The sequence below is a fragment of the Suncus etruscus genome, chromosome 3, assembly GCF_024139225.1.
Source record: "Suncus etruscus isolate mSunEtr1 chromosome 3, mSunEtr1.pri.cur, whole genome shotgun sequence".
Lineage (NCBI taxonomy): Eukaryota > Metazoa > Chordata > Mammalia > Eulipotyphla > Soricidae > Suncus > Suncus etruscus.
Window position 1 is genome coordinate 139,816,790 of NC_064850.1, and position 23,846 is coordinate 139,840,635.

Below are 23,846 nucleotides of genomic sequence, written 5' to 3' on the forward strand. Positions count from 1 at the left end.
TCACTGGGTGTGACCCAAAAACCAAAAATCCCCAAAAAATAAAAATAAAAATAAAGTGAATGATCTGGTTTGATTTCCAGCACCCATATAGTTTCCAAGTCTGCCAGGAGCGGTCCTTGAGCTCAGAGTCAGGATTAAGCCCTGACCATCGCCAAAACAAAACAAAACAAAACAAAACAGAACAGAACCGAACAAAAAAATATGTGATACTGGTGTCAGAAGAGATGGAATAGGAGGACAGAATTTGGCCTCACAATCTGAAGGGTACAAACAAAATGGCAACACACACGTATCAGTATATCCACAGAACTGAAGGAAAGCTCCAAGAGAACTTTGCTGTTTCTTACCGCCAGCAGAAAGGGTAGCTGTGCGTGAAGGTGCTGGCAAGCAGGAGGCGGCCTTGTTCCTTCAAGGTCCTTATGATATTTTTGTCAGCGTCCTGTTGAAAACCAGAGTAAGACATCAAAATACAGTACTTAGTAACACAGCATGATTAAGAATACCACTATAGGGGCCTGAGCAATAGCACAATGAGTAGGATGTTTGTCTTGCATGTGGCTAATTGGGACAGATTCAGTTTTGATCCCCAGCGTCCCACATGGTCTCCAGAATCTATCAGGAGTAATTTCTGAGCACAGAGCTAGGATTAATACCTGAGTGTCATCAGGTGCCCTCCCAAACAAAAACAAACAAACAAACAAACAAAAAAACAAAAGAAAGAATACCAGTACAGGAACCAGGGGGACAGTATAATGGGTCGGGCATTTGCCTTGCACACAACCAAGCATTCCATTGGTCCCTGGAGCCTGACACGAGTGATTCCTGAGCACAGAAATCAGAAGTAACATCTGGGCACCACCAGGTATGGCCCAAAAATGAACAAACAAAAGAATGCCACTATAACCTGCAATTTTGTTACTTTTTTTTTTTTACTATGAATAAAAGAGACAAACAACAAATGCCTCCATCTAAGCTGAAAATGTGACTTAGTGGTAGAACACTTGTTTTAGGTCCAGGTTTGATCCTCAGCACTGTAACAAGAATATACGTTGTATCCACATGTACCCTTACAGTAATTCACTACCATTTATGCTAGTAGAATGTTTAATTAATAACATTTATAAACTACTCCAAAGTAACAAAGTAATTTCAGGAGTCACAAGTCTGAAACCAATATTTTTCTGATTTCTACCCTTGAAATTAAAACACACTTCTCTGAAAGAAGCAGATTCTTTTTTTTTTTTTTGGGGGGGGTTGGTTTTTGGGCCATACCCAGCGGTGCTCAGGGGTTACTCCTGGCTATCTGCTCAGAAATAGCTCCTGGCAGGCCCGGGGGACCATATGGGATGCCAGGATTAGAAACAACCATCTTAGGTCCTGGATCGGCTGCTTGCAAGGCAAAAGCCGCTGTGCTAGCTCTCCAGCCCCAAGAAGCAGATTCTTAAAATAGAGTTGCAAAGGGGCCGGGTAGGTGGCGCTGGAGGTAAGGTGTCTGCCTTGCAAGTGCTAGCCAAGGAGGGACCGTGGTTCGATCCCCCGGCATCCCATATGGTCCCCCCAAGCCAGGGGCGATTTCTGAGCACATAGCCAGGAGTAACCCCTGAGCGTCAAATGGGTGTGGCCCAAAAAAAAAAAAAAATAGAGTTGCAACTACCCATCTTTCCTAAAGATAAACAAAAATACATCCTGGGTAAAAAAAAAAAATCCAGATTTTTGATATTGAGAGATAATACAGAAGTTAAGGTACTTGCCCTGCATCCAGTCAAGCTAGGTTCTATCCCTGATATATCTGCTGAGCACAACAATGTATCCTGAACACAGAGCCAGGGTAAACTCTGATCATTGCTGGTTGGACTCCCAGCCACCTTCCTCCCAAGTTCCCAGATTTGGAAGTTATTTAATAAAAAGCTAATGAAAGAAATGTGATGCAATCACCACCTTAAACTACAGACCTTCACATATTGTCCTGTGAAATCTGTCACTTCCGCAGTGAAACAGCCTGAAGCATCCACAGGGCAAATAGGAGGAGAATCTTTCTGAATGATGTTGAAATCCATACAGACTCGAAAGTCATCCTGAGAAAGGGAGAGAGATGAGAGGGAAGGGAAAACAAAGTATGTGGGTGAAGGGAGGGAGGCTCCTAAAGCATAGATTAGAAAAGAATTTCCCAGTATTCTTGAATAAATGTCAACAACTACAGTCATCCAACTAGTTACCTCAAGAACAATAGTTTTGAGGGCTGTCATTATGTAATATTGAGATCAAGAATACAGCAGAGGCTGTGAACTCAGGGAAATATGGGAAAGCAAGTTATACATGATCTGGATAAGAAGAGGATAACCTTATGGTTTAAGTCAGAGTGAGTAATCACTCTCCCCCCTCCCCTTTCACACTCTCCACACTGCAGTGGTAATCAAACATGTAGTTATCACAACATATTTCTAAGATTTAAACTACTCACAGCACCAAAGTAAGGCGCCTGGTGGACAATACCCGTGCCTTCCTCCTCCTTTACATAGTTGTCAACAAGCACAGTGAAAGCTCCATTCTTTTTACACTAAAAACACAAAAGTTAGTATGCTTTAAAAAATGAAATATTGCCATGTCATCAAATTAACTTAATAACCTTTGGGTAACAGCCTCAAAATTTTTTAATATGAGGCTGGAGCGGTGGTACAAGTGGTAGGGTGCTTACCTTTCACACGCTAACCTAGGACAGACCATAGTTCGATCCCCTGATGTCCCATTTGGTCCCCCAATCCAGGAGTGATTTCTGAGCACATAGCCAGGAGTAACCCCTGAGCGTCACAAGGTATGGCTCTCCACAAAAAAAAAAATGTTATTATGCTTGGGGCCGAAGCAATAGTACAACAGTAGGGTATTTGCCTTGCAAGTGGCCAACCCAGGATGATCCCCAGCATCCAATATGGTCCCCTGAACCTGTCAGGAGCAATTTCTGAGTACAGAGCCAGGAGTAACTCATGTGCCACCACCCCCCAATTTAATATGCAGGCCATAGATAATGTAAGAAGTAAGCACTTCCTTGCACAGAGTGGATAACAGATTAAATGCTGGCCACACATAGGGTTCCACAAATACCACAAAGGACCTCTCCTGTGTACAAAGCTAGACAGAGACCAGAGACAGCTCCAAGATAGTTCAAATAGAGCAAAGATTTGCATAGAGGAATCATGAGCTTGATCCAAAGCACTGATGGATGTACCTTCCTTGCCAAGGTTTTTTTTTTTTTTTTTTTTGGTTTTTGGGCCACACCCAGTGACGCTCAGGGGTTACTCCTGGCTATGTGCTCAGAAGTTGCTCCTGGCTTGGGGGACCATATGGGACACCGGGGGATCGAACCGAGGTCCGTCCAAGGCTAGCGCAGGCAAGTCAGGCACCTTACCTTTAGTGCCACCGCCCGGCCCCCCTTGCCAAGGTTTTAATTCACAAAACTAGGGGTCCTACCTGCTGTTGTTTCACCAGTTGTTATGCTAAAGTATTATATTACATTTTGGAGGCCAGAACACTAGTATAATAGGTAAGGTAAACGTGGACATTTTAAGTAAAGTGCTCTTCTATCCCAAATCTAACTTATTTAAGCTTTGCTCTTAGTTCCTGATACAGGAAACACAGTACATCATTAAGGAAAGCTACAGCATTTACTACAGCGTTGCAGGCAGTTTACTAGAGTTTAATTCCCAGCACCTCATCCATTCCCATGAATCCACCAAGAGTAATCTTGGGTCCAGAGACAAGAGTAAGCTCTGAGCACCACACAGACACACACACACACACACACACACAACACACACACACACACACACACGCATGCACGCACACCCACACACACACACTCTCTCCCACACACTCTCTCTCCAGAGACAACAGTAAGCTCTGAGCATCTCTCTCTCCTCTCTCTCTTTCTCTCTCTCTCTCCCCTCTCTCTGTCTCTGTCTCTGTCTCTCTCTCTCTCAGCTTACCTTCACAAAATAGTCAAACAAAGGTCTGTATTTCTTGCCTTTCAGAAACGCACCAGGAAATCTGGGAAGAAAAAAAGACAAATTCCCAAAAAGCATAAAAATCACCAGGGAAATGTTGCTGAAGCCACGTCAAGTCACCAGTTTCCTCAATGCTTTTCCTTACTGAAGTAATGTGTTTCCTGTATCAGGAACTGAGAATAAAGCTAAAATAAGTTAGATTTGGGGTAGAAGACCACTTTACTTTATAATGTCCATATACAGCCGTATGAACCAATAATTGCAATATTTTACCTTTCAAGAATCTCATAATCACTCTCCACTTTATAAAGAGCTGGTAATCTGGCTTCCATTAGAATTAATAATTTTCCTCTGACAACATCTAAGAGAGAAGGGAAAAAATAGACTTGAGTATACTCAGGTTTGAGATTACATTAAAGATCTACTTTAGCACACTTTTCCTCCAGGGACTTCTATCAGTTGTGCCCAATGTCTGAGACTCAGAGAGAACCATGGGAAGAATGTCAGGACACATGACTTCGTATGGTACTTCCTAAGAGGAAGAAGACACATAGCAAACACTAGTTCAGGCAGCTAATCAATTGTTAATTATGCTGAGATTCATTTTAAACAAGTACACTTAGTTTTCTTCTACAAAGCCTATGTATATGTATAAACATATGTATATGTTTAAAAGTTCTAACATTTAATGGTTTGGAGCAATAGTACATCGGGTAGGTTGCTTGTCTTATATGCAATCAACCTGGGTTTGATCCCCAGAACCACATAAGTACCACCCCAAGTCCCAACAGGACTGATTCCTGAGCATCGTAAGGTATGACCTAAACAACCAATATCTAAATGATAAAATAAGAGTCATTAATTTACAAACCATGAAGCTCACGCCACCATTAATTACATAACTGTAATTCTTTTTCTAAAAACTGCAGAATATTGGGGCAGGAGCAATAGCACAATGGGTAGGGCATTTATCTTGCATGCAACTGACTGAGTTTGATCTCTGGCATCCGTATGGTCTGAGCCTTATAAGAGCAATTTCTGAGCACAGGAATAACCCCTGGGTGCCGTCATGTAAGGTCCAAAACAAACAAACAAAAGATTATAAAGTGGGGCCAGAGAGATAGCGTGGAGGTAAGGCATTTGCCTTGCATGTAGAAGGTCGGTGGTTCAAATCCTGGCATCCCATATGGTCCCCCAAGCCTGCCAAGAGCACTTTCTGAGCATAAAGCCAGGAATAACCCCTGAGCACTGCTGGGTGTGACCCAAAAAACAATATCAATATCAATATATATATATAAATTATCAGTATAATTTTATGATTTCACATACAGCATGAATATCTCTATCTCTCTATATGTTAGTATTTAGAGAGAGCTTTCTTACCAGTTTTTTTTTTTTTTCTAACAGAGGGCCTGCTGAAGGGTGTTTGGGAATTTGGGGTCATTCACAATTATATTGTTCAGGCCATGACAACATTCTCTTATGCTCAGACCCTGTCATTTGGTGTCACAGGGTCCAGTAGTGCTGGGGTCAGCAGCGATACCATGGTGGTGTTAAAAGGGACAAAAAAGCAGTATTCGAACTCAGGCCTAACTGTCCTTTTAAACAACTCTGTGGAATTCAAATTCAGCCTTAGAAGAACTGAAAGGTCTACTTTTAAAACAAGACAGACCAACAGACACACCAAACTTCTACACAAAGATGACACTAAATCCCATGACAATGATCTCGCTCAACATCAATGGACTAAATGCACCAGTTAAGAGACACAGAGTGGCAAAATGGATCAAAAAGCTAAATACAACATTCTGCTGTCTACAAGAAACACATCTAAATACTCAGAACAAACATAGACTCAACAGACTGGAGGAAAAATCATCCAAGCAAACAACTCCCTTAAAATGGCTGGATTAGAGGCCGGAGAGAGAGCATGGAGGTAAAGTGTTTGGGAGAGAATGAAATGACTGTAGCATTTATACCTTCAAGGATAAAACAGACCTGGTAGAACTGAAAAGGAACTCTTAGAACGTTACTTCTCCCAGAGTGTAACTGAGAGAAAAAGTAGAGCATGATTAAAGGAACCTTAAAGGAAAGAAAATGGTGTCAAATATACACACAGTGCATTGTACTGTCAGATTGCTTTTTTTTTTTTTTTTTGGAGGTCACACCTGACTCAAGACTCAAGGGCCATTCCTGAAGGGCTTGCAGGGGTCCTCAAACTTTTTAAACAGGGGTCCAGTTCACTGTCCTTCAGACTGTTGGAGGGTCAGATTATAGTAAAAACAAAAATTATGAACAAATTTCTATGCACACTGGTTATATCTTATTTAGAAGTGAAGAAACAAAATGGGAATAAATACAATATGTGGCCCACGGGCCGTAGTTTGAAGACCCCTGGTTAGGGTACCAAACAAGGTTCCAGGCAGCAAAGCAGGTACCCGATCTGTTGTACTTTCACTTCAGCACAACTACTGTACCTTTTAACGTACTTTTTGCAACTGATGATCCCCATGAAAATTCTGTGAGTCCCTTTGTACTGAATAGACTATTTAATCTCCCTGGTGCTCTACTTTACTGAAGTTAAAATTTCAGGAGGATTTAGCAGACTAAAAGCTTAAATAGTTCTTTATTCATTTCCTTATGCTATTTATTTTCTTATACTATTTTCATAGAGTATCACCAGAACGGTAAAGCTAAGTTCCTTTCACTTAATTTAATGCAACATATTCTGGTGTTGAACCTGATCTACTTATAAGGAAAGACATAGTAAGTAATAAAGGAAGAAAAGAGAAAGGATAGCATTTATGATGCCTCAACCTATTACATATTGTAATCAAATCTCCTGTGACCAGGAAACCTAATCCCATTCTCTACCTCCATTTATTATTTTGAGTATTATTAATATCTTCATAAAGAATTTTGCAAGAAGAGTTTAGGGACTCCTGATGTATAATATATTTTAACTTTATTAAAATGGACAAAAACACAGTAACAAATTAACAATTAAAATTAGAGGATTTGGGGGCTGGAGAGATAGCCTTGCATGCAGAAGGATGGTGGTTCAAATTCCGGCATCCCATATAGTTCCCTGAGCCTGCCAGGAGTGATTTCTGAGTGCTGCCAGTATGACCAAAAACCAAAAATAAAACAATTAGAGGATGTTATTAATTTTCAGTTGCTTTTCATTTCAATTTATTTCTATTGTTCATAATATTAAATATGGTCAAAAGCAAGATCTGAAACTGTGCCCAAAGTTTGTGTTTGTCTTTACAGTCTTTACTTTTTCATCTCTAAGTTTTCTCATCTATAAGATGAGAACACCTGTTTCAATACCTTGCTGGGTTTTTTTTGAGAATTTTATATGAGAACAACTTCAACAAAAGATAGGTCCCTGAATGAATTAGTATAGATGATTAAAGACTGAGTTCCTCTGGTTAATTCTGTTGTACCAAAACTCAGTTTATTTTTTTCTTTCCTTGCCAGCTTTGTACCCTTAAGCAATTTACTAGAGTTGCATGTCTTGGTTTCTTCAAATGTAATATGTTTCATAATATTCCTGGTTTTGTATGTCTTATTTTTATTAAAGTAACATTGCACCTTAACATTATGTTTTATAAAGATTAGAGTACCGTATTTTCCGGCGTATAAGACGACCCCCTAATTTTACAGTTAAAACATAGGTTTAGGCCTATATTTGCTGTATCAGACAGAGCGTTCCTGTGCTGCATGTGCTGCATGTGTTCCTGTGCTCATGTACCACAGTGAGCCAATCACAACAAGCAAAGGTTCAAAGGTTCTACTGTCATAGACTTCCTCTCTGACTCTGGCCAATCTGAGCAGGCTTTTGACAGTGTAGATTCGGGTACAGAACATTGTCTAATTTGCATGCATAAAAGCCTGCTTGGATTGGCTGAGTTAGAGAGGCGGTCCAAGCAGACTTGCAGTGATTGGTGCAGGATCGAGTTGGAAAATTCGTTTTGTGGCAATATTCAGACAATTTTCATTTAGTGACATACTGAAACATTTTTTGGGATATACTCGGTGTATAAGACGACCCTCAATTTTCGGTTGACTTTTTTTTGTTTCGAAAGTCGTCTGGAAAATATGGTAAATATTTCACATATTTGTGATTATAATTTTTTTTCTTTTTTAGGTTTATGGGTCACACCCGGCAATGTCCAGGGGTTACTCCTGGCTCTACACTCAGAAATCGCTCCTGGCAGACACAGGAGACCATATGGGATGCCTGCATTCAAACCACCGTCCTTCTGCATGCAAGGCAAATACCCTACCTCCATGCTATCACTCTGGCCCCTGTGATTATAATTTTTAATGTTTCTAATAAAATGAAATTTTTGTTAGAAAATAAAAATAAATAATAAAAATAAACAACTCTGTGGGATAAGACTGGGTAGGGAAGGTGAATTTGCTGGTATTTTGAGTCTTTTTTGTTTGTTTTGTTTTGAGGACACACCATAAGGTGTTCAGGGGTTACTCCTAGCTCTGAGCTCCGGAATCATTCCTGGCAGTGCTTGGGGACCATGTGGGATGTCAGAGATCAAACCTGGGTCAGCATGTGCAAGGCAAATGCCCTATCTCTAGGTCCCAATTTTCAATCTTTCATGACAGAATATTCTTCCCCTTTTTACCTGTGAGATGCCCTAGGGAAGCTGGGAGATGGCCTGTGAGGCTAGGACTTCACTGCCTGGTACCACCTAATATTAGAGTATGGTCTGGCAGCCTCCTACGGCTACTCTGCAGACTGTGATCAGGCAGTTTGAACATGATCTCTGACACCAAATGTGATTTATTTGATTTAGCCTGCGACTTTTTCCAACTTCTATTTGTACTCAGCAGGAAATGTAAGCTTTTATTCTTTACCTATATCAGTTAAAAGATAACCTGACTTGCACTTACCTTTAATCTTGACATACTGCATCTCCGGATTCACACAGACGGCGAGATTACTGGGTAGAGTCCAGGGAGTTGTTGTCCACGCAACCAGAGATACATTTTCATCTTCCTCTAACGGAAATGTCACGAACACAGATGGATCTTGAACATCCTAAATAAAGACAAAAAGTCCTTTACAAGGGCTCAAAGATAGTACAACAGGCAGGGCTCGTGTCTTGCTCATGTCTGACATGAGTTCTATCCCCATCATCCCATCCGTGAGGGCAGAGCCAGGAGTGAGTTCCAGGCACTGCTGGTATGGCTCCAAACCAAAATCACCTGTGCCCCCATAAAAAGTCCCCCCATTTAAAAAAGGCCACAGAGTCACTATATGGAACAATAGTATATCAATAGGTGTGGCCCCAAACAAAAAACAAACAAATAAAAGAGCCATGAATATCATTCCATTCACTTATAATTGGGAGCCCAGATTTGAAACACAGCACCACAAGGTTTTCTGAGCACCACTGGAAATGCCACTGCCAACTCCCACACCACTCTCCCCAAGTGTATAAAAACACAGCATTATAGGGGTTGGAGAGATAGCATGGAGGTAAGGTGTTTGCCTTGCATGTGGAAGGACAGTGATTCAAATCCCGGCATCCCATATGGTTCCCTGAACCTGCCAGGAGCGTTTCCTGAGCATAGAGCCAGGAGTAACCCCTGAGTGCTGCCAGGTGTAACCCAAAAACCAAACAAAAACAAAAACAAAAACACAGCAATATAAGAAGACTTAAGATTTCAAGTTATAAGTCTTTATGTATCCAAATCTTTAGCATGTTTTTTGGGGTCAAAGACATACTGCTATAGGTAGGGCATTCGCCTTATACAGTTGAACTGCTTCAACAACCTGGCATCCCTAGGGTTCCCAAAGCCCCACAAGGAGTAATCCCTGAGTGCAGAGAAAAAAATCAGACCTGAGCACCACCAAGTAGTGTAATCCCAAAACAAACTAAACAAAACAACAAACAAGTACTTAGCATGTTTTTCTTTACCTTTTACACGCATAATATTGTACTACCACAGATGGTAATTTAAAGGATCACAGGCATCAGCACTCCCACCTCAAGTAAGAGATTTAGAAAAGCCTTCTCAGGGCCAGAGCAATAGCACAGCAGGGAGGGTGTTTCTGTTGCACGCAGCCAACCTGGGTTCGATCCCTGGCATCCCATATAGTTCCCCTCAGCCTGCAAAAAGTGATTCCTGAACACAGAATCAAGAATACCTCCCTGAGCACCACTGGATATTGACCCTCCCAAAAAACTAAAACCAACCAAACAAAAAAGACTGATATAGCTGCTGAAAGGCAAAGTTTAATATCCTAATTCCCAAACGTAAGCCATAAAAAATAAGCTAGTTCATGTTACAGAAGACCTGGTGCTTTTACTATTTGTTCAGATAAATCTGTGCTATGTGTGTGCTTTGTAAAATGATTCTTAGTTAAACTAACCGTTATACTAATGACAGTAAATTATTCATGAGAAAACCCAGCTCACCAGAGCCAAATCAGGTTTTCTTCCAAATTCTTTCTTTCTTCCGTTTTAAAAAAGTAATATAATTTGGGGCTGGTGAGGTGGCGCTACAGGTAAGGTGTCTGCCTTGCAAGTGCTAGCCAAGGAAAAAACCAGGGTTAGATCCCCCGAGGTCCTATATGGTCCACCCAAGCCAGGGGCAATTTCTGAGCGTGTAGCCAGGAATAACCCTGGAGCATCAAACAGGTATGACCCGAAAAACTAAAAAAAAAAAAAAAAAAAGTAACATAATTTATTTAAAAAAATAAAATTTATTTATACATTACAGGTTATGATGAGGGCAGCAGAGAAAATCGAAAGTCACTACCAAACACTTTTAATAAATAAGGTTTCTAAAGTTGCAAATGAAGAAAAATAATTGCCCTAACAGAACCAGACAGGTAGTACACACATTTATATTATGCATGACCAACTCTAGTTTAATCCCTGGTATCACATGTGGTCCCTTAAGCCCCATCAGAAGTGACCCAAACAAGGCCGGAGTGGTAGTACAATAGAAGAGCATTTGCCTTGCATGTGGCTGACTCAGGACGGATACGTGTTCGATCCCTGGCATCCCATATGGTCCCCCGAGCCAGTAGCAATTTCTGAGCATAGAGCCAGGAGTAACCCCTAAACGCTACCAGGTGTGACCCAAAACAAAGGAAAAAAAAAAGTTACCCAAACACAGAGTAAGGAATAAGTCCTGGTCATTGCCTGTGCCAAAGTGAGCTGGGAACTGCACAGCTATTTTAACTTCCATGTACATAATTTCAGGCTACTAACATCTCCTTACCTTGTAATTCTGATGAGACTCAAAGTTTGAAAGTGGAGTATTGCATGCAGTGGAGAAGGGCATGACTTTCACACCCCGATAAACAAGGCCTTTATCATAGAGTTGTCTAAAAACCCACCTGTCAAGTAAAGAGATGGAGTTTGAACAACGGCATAATTAAAACTATTTCCCAAACACATTATTTATTTTTTTTTTGCTTTTGTGTGTATGTGTGTGTGTGTGTGTGTGTGTGATTTTTGGGTCACACCCGGCAGTGCCCAGGGGAAACTCCTGGCTCCATGCTCAGAAATTGCTCCTGGCAGTCACGGGGGACCATATGGGACGCTGGGATTCGAACTGATGACCTTCTGCATGAAAGACAAACACCTTACCTTCATGCTATCTCTCCGGCCCCCAAACACATTATTTAAACCTTCTTCAGTTTATATTTTGTCAAAGGAGTACCAACATACATACAATGGGGACCTAACTGGTAAGCTACATCAGAAGGCTGTAATGTAATGTAAAAATGCTAACATGTTGGGCATACAGAGAAAGAGTACAGTAAGTAGAGCAAATCTACTGTAGGTGCTCTGTACCTGTATCCTCACCTGTGTGTGTGACAGGAGCTAGAGCAATAATACAGAGGGTAGGGCACTTGCATTGCAGGCAGGATGCCCATCCTTCTTGCCCAAAAGTAGTAATGTAACGAAACGGTCTGAATTATTTTCAGTGCTTGTTTTTTTTTTTTTTTGGTTTTTGAGTCACACCAGCAGTCCTCAGGAGTTACTCCTGGCTCCATGCTCAGAAATCGCTCCTGGCAAGCATGGGGGACCATATGGGATGCCGGGATTTGAGCCGATGACCTTCTGCATGAAAGTCAAATGCCTTACCTCCATGCTATCTCTCCGGCCCCCAGTGCTTGCTTTTTAAATAAAGGTTAATTGAGATAATAAAGGGAGAGATTATGAAATGGAAGAAAAAAAAAGAAATAATCTGAGGGTCCAGAGAGATAGATGGAGGTAGGGCATTTGCCTTGCATGCAGAAGGACCGTGGTTCGAATCCCGGCATCCCATTGGTCCCCTGAGCCTGCCAGGAGTGATTTCTGAGTGTAGAGCCAGGAATAACCCAAGTGCTGCTGGGTGTGACACACACACACACACACACACACACACACACGCACGAAAAGAAATAATCTCTGAGGGACCGAACGGACACACACACACACACACACACACACACACACACACACACACACACGAAAAGAAATCATCTCTGAGGGACCGGACAGACACACACACACACACACACACACACACACGAAAAGAAATAATCTCTGAGGGACCTGATAGTAGAGTGGTAAGGCATTTGCCTTGCTGCTGACCCAGGACGAACATGGGTTCTATCCCTGACATTCCAGATGGTCCCCTGAACCTTCCAGGAGCAATTTCTGAGTGCAGAGCCAGCAATAACCCCTGAACGCTGCCAGGTGTAGCCCCAAAACCGAAATAAATAAATAAGATTGGAGCAGTGGTGCAAGTGGTAGGGCACTTGCCTTCCACACGCTAACCTAAGACGAACTGGAGTTTGATCTACCAGCGTCTCATATGGTCCCTCAAGCCAGAAGTGATTTCTGAGTGCACAGCCAGGAGTAAACTCTGAGCATCAGCAGGTATGGCCCAAAAACAAAAACAAATAAATAAATATATAAATAAGAAAATAAAATATAAAAGAAATAATCTCTGATTTTCTAAGGATCCATATGTCATTGCAATTTTGTTCAAATCCACAGAAAACAAAAGAGTGATTTTTAAGCCAATGTAGATCCGGTAATTGTACAAAATATACTGCTGAAGTATGTTGGCAATGGGGGGAAATAGAACACATGGGCAGAGTCTAACATCTCTGTACCTTACTGTTTCACTGTAGACCTAAAAGTGAGAAAGTCTGATCAGAGATATGGCTCAACAAACTGAGTGCATGCTTTAAACATGCAAGGCCTCATGTTCTTCTGAGCACTGTGAGGAGTAACTCCTGAGAACTGAGTCAGAGGCAGTCCAGCCCTTGAGCACTGTCAACCCCCAAATAAAGATGAAGAAAATAAAAGTAAAATCAGACCCAAACCAATGCAAATCCACCAATGATAATAATAATTTTGGTCTGCTAAAACCATCTCTCCATCAATAAAACGAACATATTTATTATATTTACAATGAGCAAAAAAACTTACCAGACAGATTCCATGAACTGAGGATAGAGAGTTTTGTAGTCATTGTCAAAGTCAATCCAACGGCCAAGTCTGGTAACGGTAGACTTTAAAAATTTGAACAGTCGTCATTAGATAACAAGTGATGGCAAAACTCTGCCAGCAGGAGTCAGGGCCATAAGGGTACTAGCTAGGAGAGCACTATCATCAAGAGAAGCAGTAAGGGGCCTGGAGTGAAAGCACAGCAGTGGGGCATTTGTCATGTATGCAGACGACCCGGGACAGATCGGGTTTGATCCCTGGCATCCCTTATGGTCCCTTGAGCCTGCCAGGTGCAACCAAGCATCACCAAGTGTGACCCAAAAACCAAAAATAACAGAGAGAGAGAGAAGCAGTAAGGGGAGGTCGAAGTGATTGCACAAGGGGTAAGGCTTTGCCTCACACACAAACAACCCAGGTTCGATCACTGGCACCCCATATTGTCACCGAGCATCCTTGGAGTGATTCCTGAGTGCAGTGCCAGGAGTAACCCCTAAGCACAGCCAGGTGTAGGCCCCAAACCCAAAATCAAAAATAAGAAAGAAAAAAAAAAAAAAAAAGAGAGAAGCAGTAGGCAAATGGCATCAAATGAATATAACAAGAAGGAACTTAAAACTCAAACTTTAATAGCAGCCTTTCAGTTGGTCTATTTCTGAGAACAGTCTGATTCCTAACCTGTATAGTGACAAAAGGCAAGCAGCTCAATCAGAAATAGTCCAGTCCAAACTCAAGAGTTTAAGCAACAGAGCTGGAGTTGGAAGCTAAACATTCTTAGAGTATGGTCAACCTCTTATATCATCCAGCCTGCTGAAGAGCTGAGCTTTGGTAATGTGCACATATAATAAGAACATTTCATTAAAAAAATGCTCTTTCTCTTCTCTCGCTAGAAAAATGAAAAAAGATTCTCTCCTTTCCTGCTCAGAGGCTATCTCTCTCCCTCTCTAAGAAAAACAAAAAATAAATAAAGAAATACAAAGGGGGGCTGGCGTGGTGGTGCTAGAGGTAAGGTGTCTGCCTTGTGAGCGCTAGCCTAGGACCGACCTGCAGTTTGATCCCCCGGGATCCCATATGGCCCCCCCAGCCAGGAGCGACTTCTGAGCGCATAGCCAGGAGTAACCCCTGAGCATCACCGGGTGTGGCCCAAAAACAAACAAACAAAAAAAAAAAATACAAAGGAACATAATTAGTTTCTGCTTCCACCATAAACCAATATCCTTGTTCATTCTATTTAAAAGAACCCATGACTGACCTTCCATTCAGTAGAATATCTCATCACAATTGCTCGGCACTGTTTGTTGTATTCTGCAATCCCCATTTTGGCTACATCCTCTGGTCCTTTTATTCCCAGTGTCTTATCAATTTCATATTCCTGAAAATTTGTGATAAGATCATCAACACACTTGTTCTAGAAAATAGTTTTAATTCTGCAACTCTAGAAAAATCAAGAGATTTTAACTATAGCATTACAGAAATGAAGTAATATTAAAGACAAAAAAAATTCTGATTATATAATCTAATAAATACAAGCAGGTAAAAAAAAAACCACAAACACTGTAAAACTTCTGACTTAAACATACCACAGGTAAACCATGACAATCCCATCCAAATCTTCTGTCCACATGGAAGCCACTTTGGTGAGCATATCTTGTAACTATGTCTTTAATTGTCCCAGCAAGTATATGTCCATAATGAGGCAGTCCTGTTGCAAAAGGAGGTCCATCATAGAAGGAAAATCTAATAGAGGAAATAAAAACATGTCATATTACTTTAAAACAAACAGCAAAAAAAAAAAAAAAAACCTTAAGGAAAGTGGAGGTTAGAGATTGGAAGCAGAAACAGAGGGCTAGTGCTAGTTTAGGTTTAAGGACTTAAAACACAGGACTGTAGGGCCTGGAGAGATAGCACAGCGGCGTTTGCTTTGCAAGCAGCCAATCCAGGACCAAAGGCGGTTGGTTCGAATCCCGGTGTCCCATATGGTCCCCTGTGCCTGCCAGGAGCTATTTCTGAGCAGACAGCCAGGAGTAACCCCTGAGCATCGCCGGGTGTGGCCCAAAAAACAAAAAACCCGGGGCTGTAGAGATAGCATGGAGGTGACTTTTGCCTTGCATGCAGAAGGACGGTAGTTTGAATCCTGGCATCCCATATGGTCCCCCAAGCCTGCCAGGAGCCATTTCTGAGCTGGAGCCAAAGGTAACCCCTGAGTCCTGCCGGGTGTGACCCCAAAACAAACAAAAAGAACATAAAACACACACACATACACATAAATCCACAAAAGAACTTAAATGTGGTAAATAAAAAGGGACAATACAAATCCAGGACCAAAGGTGGTTGGTTCGAATCCCGGTGTCCCATATGGTCCCCCGTGCCTGCCAGGAGCTATTTCTGAGCAGACAGCCAGGAGTAACCCCTGAGCAACGCCGGGTGTGGCCCAAAAACTTAAAAAAAAAAAAAAAAAGGGACAATACATTAACTCTTTTCGTATCTCTTGAAACAAAATCTAACTACATTATATAACTCATCCTCAACACAAATCTACTATTCAGAAAGCCAACAGAATTTTAGAATTCAAAGATGAAGTAGAATCTGCCTTAAAGAAACTTTTCCTGAGAAATGACTGCTCAAGAATTCTACCTTTAGCACAGCGGTAGGGTGTTTGCCTTGCACGCAGCAGATCTGGGACAGACCTGGTTCGATCCCGGGCATCCCATATAACCTCTGTGTGTGACCGAGGTGGCCCAAAAACCAAAATCAAAAACAAACAAACAAACAAAATTCTACCTTTACCCAGAAAATTCACATACTTTGGCTTATTTTTTGAATGTTTCAAGCATTCCTGGAAACAGTTAAATTCAGACCAGAACTGCAAAATTTTCTCTTCTTCAGCAGGGAAATTGATGTTTTCAGGAACTTGTTGCACCATTTTGTTCTGTAAAAGAAATCAAATTTATTACTCTAAAATGTAGTGTGTTGGAGAACAGAGGGTCGTGATGAGTAAAGCACATAGGACACTTGTTTAAACAGGCAGTGACCCAGGTTTGATTCCCAGTTATGCACAGTATCTCCCAAGCACTACTGGCAGTAATCCTGAGCAGAGTCAGGAGTAAGTCCTGAGCACCACCAGTGTGACCCAAAAAGCAGAAACTAGAAATAACAGAGGGCTACACATTAATATTTGAGTGCATATATTACTGTGCAAGTCTCAGTGACCAGGCTGAGGTTGCTGAGGAAGCCCCCATGCCAAATTCACAGAAATGCTATGCCCCTTCTATCCACTAGACTAGAGACTGTATGTGAAGAGTATCCAGTAATAAGAGGGAGAAGGGGAAAGGAGAGGAGGGGGAGAGGGAGAACACGCATAAACATTTCTTTTCGATCCTCTCTTGCCTTCCCAGACTCTTTAGGCCTCTCTAGATTCTACAGCTAATTCAAGCTCTTTAAAAAAAAAAAAGTTTTTTTTTTAATTAAAGGAAAATATATAAAGTTACTGATATTTGAGTATTAGGCATATATTTCAAAGCCAATCCCTCCACAGTGTTCAATTTATATATGCCTTCCGTAACCTTATATTTAATAGATCTTGGAAGAACCAACAAAAAAACACTTTTGTGTGAGTTTAAAAATAAAATTACTGGGACCAGAGTGTCACACTTGTTTCTAATTCCACTATCTTAATAGTTTCACTATTCCTCCTATCATCTTAAATATCTAACTCACCAGATGATCCCCCTGTCTAGTTGCTCTCTATTTCTCTTCCCTTTTCAGTTATTCCCTGTCTGAATTATTCAATTTATATTTTCAAAAACTATAATTATAGTTATAGTAAGTCAAATAAACCCAAAAGTGTATAGGTCCATCCCCAGCCATTTTTGAGTTCTGTAATATAAAGTGCAGTTATAATGACAAATATAAAAACAAAACAGAAGCATTGTTTCAACATATTTCAACATGAAAAAATATTTACAGCAAGTGATTAAAACAAATTACTTTAGGGGCTAGAGAGCTAGTACAGTGTGGTAGGGTATTTGCCTTGCATGCAGCAGACCTGGGTTTAATACCCAACATTCTATATTATTCCCTGAGTACCACCATAAGTCATTCCTGAGTGTAGACCCTGAACATTACCAGGTGTGATCCCAAAAGCACAAAGTAAAAAACAAAATTATAGTATACCATTGCCATGCAGATAATGTAAACCAAAGGTCAGAGACATAGTACAGTGGTTAAGGCATCTGTGTTGCAACACAGCTAACCTAAGTTGGACCCTTTGCCCACTAGGGTTCCTTGAGCATAACCAGATCCTAATACTGAGCCAGGGATAGACTCTGAACGCATCTGGTAAAATGATGTCTTTTAACAGTTCACAGCAACCTCAAGTAAGTTATTGTGATTACTTTTTTGTTTACTATTTCGTTTCATAAAAAATCACAACAAAGAGACATCCCACTCAAAGACATTTCCTGATATGGGAGTGCTGCGAGCTGTTTACAGACTCCAGATGGCCAAATCACAGACCAAAGTGGTGTCCCGGAAACAACACCCTTCCCCCGTGACTATTTCTAAAACATAAAAGGAACATGTGTACTTCCTTTGTATATCTTAGATGTATTCCCTTAACAACTATAACTCTTTTTTTTTTTTTTTTTTTGGTTTTTGGGCCACACCCTGTGACGCTCAGGGGTTACTCCTGGCTATGCGCTCAGAAGTTGCTCCTGGCTTCTTGGGGGACCATATGGGACGCCGGGGGATCGAACCGCGGTCCGTCCTAAGCTAGCGCAGGCAAGGCAGGCACCTTACCTCCAGCGCCACCGCCCGGCCCCCTATAACTCTTTTTGAATATCCTGTTATATAATGACAATTTTGCCCACTGTTTTTTTGTTTGTTTAAACAAACAATAAGCAATGCTGGTAGAAATTCTGTATAGAATTCATGTTAGAACCAAGTTACAGGGAATGTTGGACTTGCTTCCTCAGCCCCCAGATGTACCAACAATACCTTGTGGCATTGTTTCTCTTTTGCACAGGCACATTAAAATGGGAAAATATTACATATGCAAACAAGTTCTTATCTAATAGCGATGGGAACACAAATTTTGTAATGCAGTTTGGCCTCATACCCTGAACATTGATTGGCACAATGATTTGGCTTAGGCATCAGAAGAATGGGCATTGCCCATACACCCCTAACAATGGATACCATTTATGGAAACAACCACAATTGTCTATAACATTACCAGGATGCAAACATCTACCAGGGAAGACCCAGCACTGCTCTGACATCAATTTACTCCAAAGAGTGCTCTCAATGCCCAGATGACTTAGCAACAACCTGCTTCCAGGGCAGGTTTCTCCGCATCTAATGGTGAGGTGAAACTATAGGATGCTCCACATCAACCTGACTTTGATGAAGAAAATGCACAGAATCCAGAATCTTTAAATACAGGAACCTGACACCAACAACAGCTGAAGTGCGAAAAAGTTTCACCGGGACCATCAGGGGTTGGACAGACTGGTATGCCTGGAGCCCAGAGTCGGTCTTATGCCAATAAACTTCTGGGGTGAGACCTTCTTGTAATCAGGCCAAGAATTTTTTTTCCCGTTTTCTCCATATTTTGCTGGGCCTATGCTACTACTTTACTACTATATTTTTTAACACTTATCCTTTAAGAAAAGAAAAAAAAACAGCTTACTGAACTTAAAAAAGTAACTGTAGGGGCCAGAGAAATAGCATGGAGGTAAGGCGTTTGCCTTTCATGCAGAAGGTCGGTGGTTCGAATTCCAGCATCCCATATGGTCCCCCGAGCCTGCCAGGTGCGATTTCTGAGCATAGAGCCAGGAGTAACTCCTGAGCGCTGCCAGGTGTGACTCAAAAACCAAAAACCAAAACCAAAACAAACCAAAGCAAAAAACTGTAGTAGAATGCCTATCTCGAATACAGGCAGGGGATGGGAAGGAGGGAGGGGGGGATATTGGAGGTGAGAATGTTGCACTGATGTGTGGGGGGTGTTCTATTTGTGACTGAAACCCAACTATAATCATGTTTGCAATCATGGTGCTTAAATAAAAAATTTAAAAAAAAACAAACAAAATCAACCAACTCTACTGAGTGCAATCAACACTCAAATTCCTCCTGGGTTGGAGTACAGCAGTATGGGGTTCGCCTTGCATGCTGCCAAATTCAAGACTGACTGAATTTGTTCCACGGCATCCCATATGGTCCCCAGAGCCTGCCAGGAGCGATTTCTGAGAGCAGAGCCAGGGGTAAACCGAGAGCCACTGGGTATGGCCAACAACTACAACAACAACAAACCAATCAAATTACCTCCTCTACCATATTTAGTCACTTTACAAAATGCAATCAACACTCAAATTACCTCCTAGAACGGAGTACAGCGGTAGGACGTTTGCCTTGCATTCGGCTGACCTGGGAAGGATCCGGGTTCGATTCCCGGCATTCTATATGGTTCGCGAGTCAACCTTTCATTTGTTCTGCAAACACGCCCTCAACTGTGTGTCTGAAATGATTCTGGCCATTCCCCCTCCACTGAATCAAAACATGCTCTCAAACTCAAGTTGACTATGGTTCTTTGCTCTCACTCCAATGCCTACCTATCTTCTAGGCCAGAGCCCAAGGCAATTTTTAAAGAAACCTCTAACTTCCAGATCCCATCAGACAGCTAGCTGTGCTCTTGCTCGTCTCCCAGGCTGCAACTGCATCGGGGAGCTTGAGCCCGAGATCCCCCGTTGAATCTAGGGCTTGATTGGTACCTTCGAAGACTCAACCTCCCCTTTTCTCTCAACTAGTTCCAGCACTTCTCCGGAAAGCTCCACCAGAAAACACCCGCATCCGAATCCTCTACATCGCACACAAGACGGCGTGTTCCCAAGATGCATGCAAACTGGGGAACTTCTGGAGATCGCCAACTTTCAGCCTCAAATCTCAGATCTCTCTACCCGGCTTACTCCGTTAGACAGACTGAAGACCAACCAGGAACTTCCTCGTTAGGGATCGACGTGCCAGCAACTCGCTCCCAACTACAGCAAGACTTTAAGACAGCGCTAGCCAGTGGACTTAGTCCGGCGTGCAAAAAGGGGGGCTGTGCAGCTTGGCAGAAGCTGATTTCAGGAAGGAGCGTATCGGGGAGCACGGCGCGGGCAGAAAGGGGGAGGGCTGTACCTGAGGCACCCCGCGGACAGGACCTGCGGGAACGTGCGGGAGGCAACGGGTCCACGCAGTGGCCTGGCCGGCGCGTGTCCCCAAGTGATGCAACGCCCAGCCAGGGCCCGGAGGAAGGCCGGTGCACGGGCCAATCCGCGCGTGCGGTGCCTCACCCACGAACAAGTCGGGCGCCTGTTGGCTGGAAGAGGCGCCACGCCCTACTGCGGTACCGCGGAGCACGCCGGGAAGACCCCCCCCCCCCCAGTGTCTGGACCTAGAGGGCTGGGCAGCGATGTCCACGGGCGTCGCAGCTTCTTGCGAGCTGCAGGGCTCAAGAAGGGCACACGCCCCCCGCAGTGTGCGAGGCACTGACAAGAATCAGCAGCGTTCTTTGGGATAAGGGCCCAACTGGAGCGATTCTCCCTGATTCCAACTTCCTCGCATTCTGTTCTGCCCGCCCACAGTGCTCTTTCAGGAACATTTCTTCTACTTTGGAAGTTGGGGACTGATTCTTAAGTGCAAGAGCCCCGAGCAGCACCAGGTGTGGCTCCCCAGGCAAGCAAGCAAAACGACTTAAAGGGGACTAAGAACATAGTATTTGGTGTGAGGGGAGGGCAGTTCACATCTGGCCTTACGATCTCTCCTTCCCCTAAGATTTTTTTTTTTTTTTTGGTTTTTCGGTCATACCCGGCAGTGCTCAGGGCTTACTCCTGGCTCTATGCTCAGAAATCGCTCCTGGCAGGCTCCGGGGACCATATGGGATGGCGGGATTCGAACCGCTGTCCTTCTGCATGCAAGGCAAACGCTCTACCTCCATGCTCTCTCTCCAGCCCCTCACGTGCTCAATTTGATATTTATTTATTTATTTATCTATCTATCTATCCTGTAGAGTGGCTCTTCCCATTCTGCTTAGAAGTCTTAAGTTTCAGAGGCTGAGGGATAGCCCAGCGATAGGCAAATGCCTTGCACACAGAGACCCAGGTTTGATCCCTGGCATGCCATATAATCCCCAGAGCCGGCAGGAGTAAACCCCTGAGCGCTGTTGGGTGTGGCCCCCAAAACCCAAAACAAAAATAGTTTTGAAAACAGTACAATGTATAAATGTGAATAACTCTACATTAAGTTATTATTATTATTATTATTATTATTATTATTATTATTTTTGGTTTTTTGGGCCACTCGTTTGATGCTCAGGGGTTACTCCTGGCTAAGCGCTCAGAAATTGCCCCTAGCTTGGGGGGATCAAACCGCGGTCCTTCCTTGCCTAGCGCTTGCAAAGCAGACATTTCTAGTGCCACCTTGGCGACCCCTACATTCAGTCATTTGGATACTGTTTTTTCCAAATCCCTACATACTGAGCACCCATCCATTCATTATAAGCTACAGCAATTTTAGGTAGCCAGACACATGGTAGATAATTAGCTCGATGACACCCCAGTTCTGAGTTTTCTTTCAAGATGCCAAACAATATATATTTATTTCAGATATATACTTGTGGTTATATGGTAATCTTTTGTTGTTATCTATATAATAAAATTTTGTACCAAGTCCAATTTGATAAATGTATCATTCTTGAATACTAGTCAAGTTATTTAACAATTATTAGATGTTTCTATTTTCCTTTGGGTTTTGAGCCACATCTGGTCGTACTCAGCCGTATCCTGACTTTGCATTCAGGGGATCACTCCTGGTCATGCTTAGGGTGCCATGTGCGATGCTGAATATCAAACTTGGGTTGATCATATGCAGGACAAGCAATCTATTCTTATGCTACCTCTCCAGTCCCTAGATCAGATTCCTTATCTGGATTCAGGGTTCTAACAACATTTTAAACATCTGATTTAATGTGAAGGGCCCCTCTGCACTAAATCCTGAGGCTAAAACAGGAAAACTGCATTTGGTATTTTTTTTCTGGTTCTCAAAGAATTCATGTTGCTACCTCAAACTGTTTGCATTGCCCAGGCCAGGAGTAAGCCCCAAGTAGTAGGTATAGTCCAAACAAATAAAATGTCTGCTTTCTGAGGCCACATAGGGTCATAGAGCCACTGCCTTGCAGGCCATGAGTTCAAACCCCCACCCTACATGCATGAGTGGAAACCTAACAACTCTGCTGTCACTCCTCTGCACAAGGATTCCCTGCTACACCCACATCTGGGGTGATAACTGGTAACTTAAAAGATAACAGAGTGCCACCATCAGGAAGTCCAACTCATGGCCAGCACATATGATCACCACAACCATCACTTGATACTTGGACTTCAATTAAGAGTTCGAATCAGAGCATGTGTGCAAACACAACTGAAGGACTACAAACTCCTGCGAGCACCGAGGTGTAGTGTGCACACCACAGCAGTATGCACAACCTTCCAGGAGGATAACAGCTAAGAGCGTGCACCTCATGCTAGGCATGTGTAGCTGTCCCCTTCATCACAACAATGACAAGAGAATAAAAATAAAACGTCTGTATTTTAATCAATTTCAAACAAGTACTGAACTCAAACTTGTCCTTAATTTGACCTTTCATTATATTTCATACTAGTGAAAATAAATAGTTCAGGAAGTCTATAAGACATACAAAGTAATTTAGAAAACACAAGCGTTTTTATCTATACACACAGAATGGCATGATGTAATCTTCCATAGGAGATGTCTACTGTTTCAGAGGTGGGAGGGCATATATTTACATATAAAAATGATTCTGAGGGACTACCTTGTGTTTAACTCTTTTCAAAGCTCAGGTTAATTTTTCTGAAGTAATTACTTAGAAAGATGTACAAAGAAAATCTATAGAAAAGAGCAATGTGGCTGAAATCTGCTGGCCAAATTTTGATTATTCCTTCACTCTTAATTCCTTTGTCAGGTATAATTTTCTGAATCACCAATTTGTATAGGTGAAACCAGTTTACAATTCAGCATCAAAATCAATGAAATTAGTTGGTTTTCATTCTCCTCTTGGCATCTTTATGTTTCTTCCGACAATCCTAGAAAAACAAAAGTTAAAAACTTATGTTGAATATAAATGTATATGATTTTCAAATAAATTTTTCATTTATTTGAATATACACATAGACAATTTTTATTTTTTTAAACTTTATCTATTGGTTGATAGATTAGTTTTTGGGCCACATCCAATGGTATTCAGGGGTCACTCCTGGCTCTGCACTCAGAAATCAGCCCTGGCAGGCTGGGAGACAATATGGGATGCTAG

At 42.1% G+C, this 23,846-nt stretch overlaps 2 protein-coding genes across 2 annotated transcripts in view; both read right to left on the bottom strand.

The window, feature by feature from the left end:
* Positions 1-20,761, bottom strand: part of IARS1 (isoleucyl-tRNA synthetase 1) — a 55,051-nt gene extending 34,290 nt beyond the window's left edge. The window contains exons 1-12 of the mRNA XM_049769983.1: positions 20,657-20,761; positions 16,285-16,409; positions 15,061-15,217; positions 14,733-14,852; positions 13,469-13,551; positions 11,259-11,376; positions 8,916-9,063; positions 4,272-4,359; positions 3,981-4,041; positions 2,462-2,557; positions 1,953-2,075; positions 348-439 (exon numbers count right to left, since the gene is read on the bottom strand). Coding sequence (XP_049625940.1) covers positions 348-439; positions 1,953-2,075; positions 2,462-2,557; positions 3,981-4,041; positions 4,272-4,359; positions 8,916-9,063; positions 11,259-11,376; positions 13,469-13,551; positions 14,733-14,852; positions 15,061-15,217; positions 16,285-16,403 — 1,205 coding nt within the window. The 5' untranslated portion in view covers positions 16,404-16,409; positions 20,657-20,761. The remainder of the gene's footprint in view (positions 1-347; positions 440-1,952; positions 2,076-2,461; positions 2,558-3,980; positions 4,042-4,271; positions 4,360-8,915; positions 9,064-11,258; positions 11,377-13,468; positions 13,552-14,732; positions 14,853-15,060; positions 15,218-16,284; positions 16,410-20,656) is intronic.
* Positions 20,762-23,085: 2,324 nt separating this feature from the next.
* Positions 23,086-23,846, bottom strand: part of NOL8 (nucleolar protein 8) — a 32,688-nt gene continuing 31,927 nt past the window's right edge. Inside the window, exon 17 of the mRNA XM_049770191.1 lies at positions 23,086-23,619. Within this exon, the coding sequence (XP_049626148.1) occupies positions 23,569-23,619 (51 nt within the window). The 3' untranslated portion in view covers positions 23,086-23,568. The remainder of the gene's footprint in view (positions 23,620-23,846) is intronic.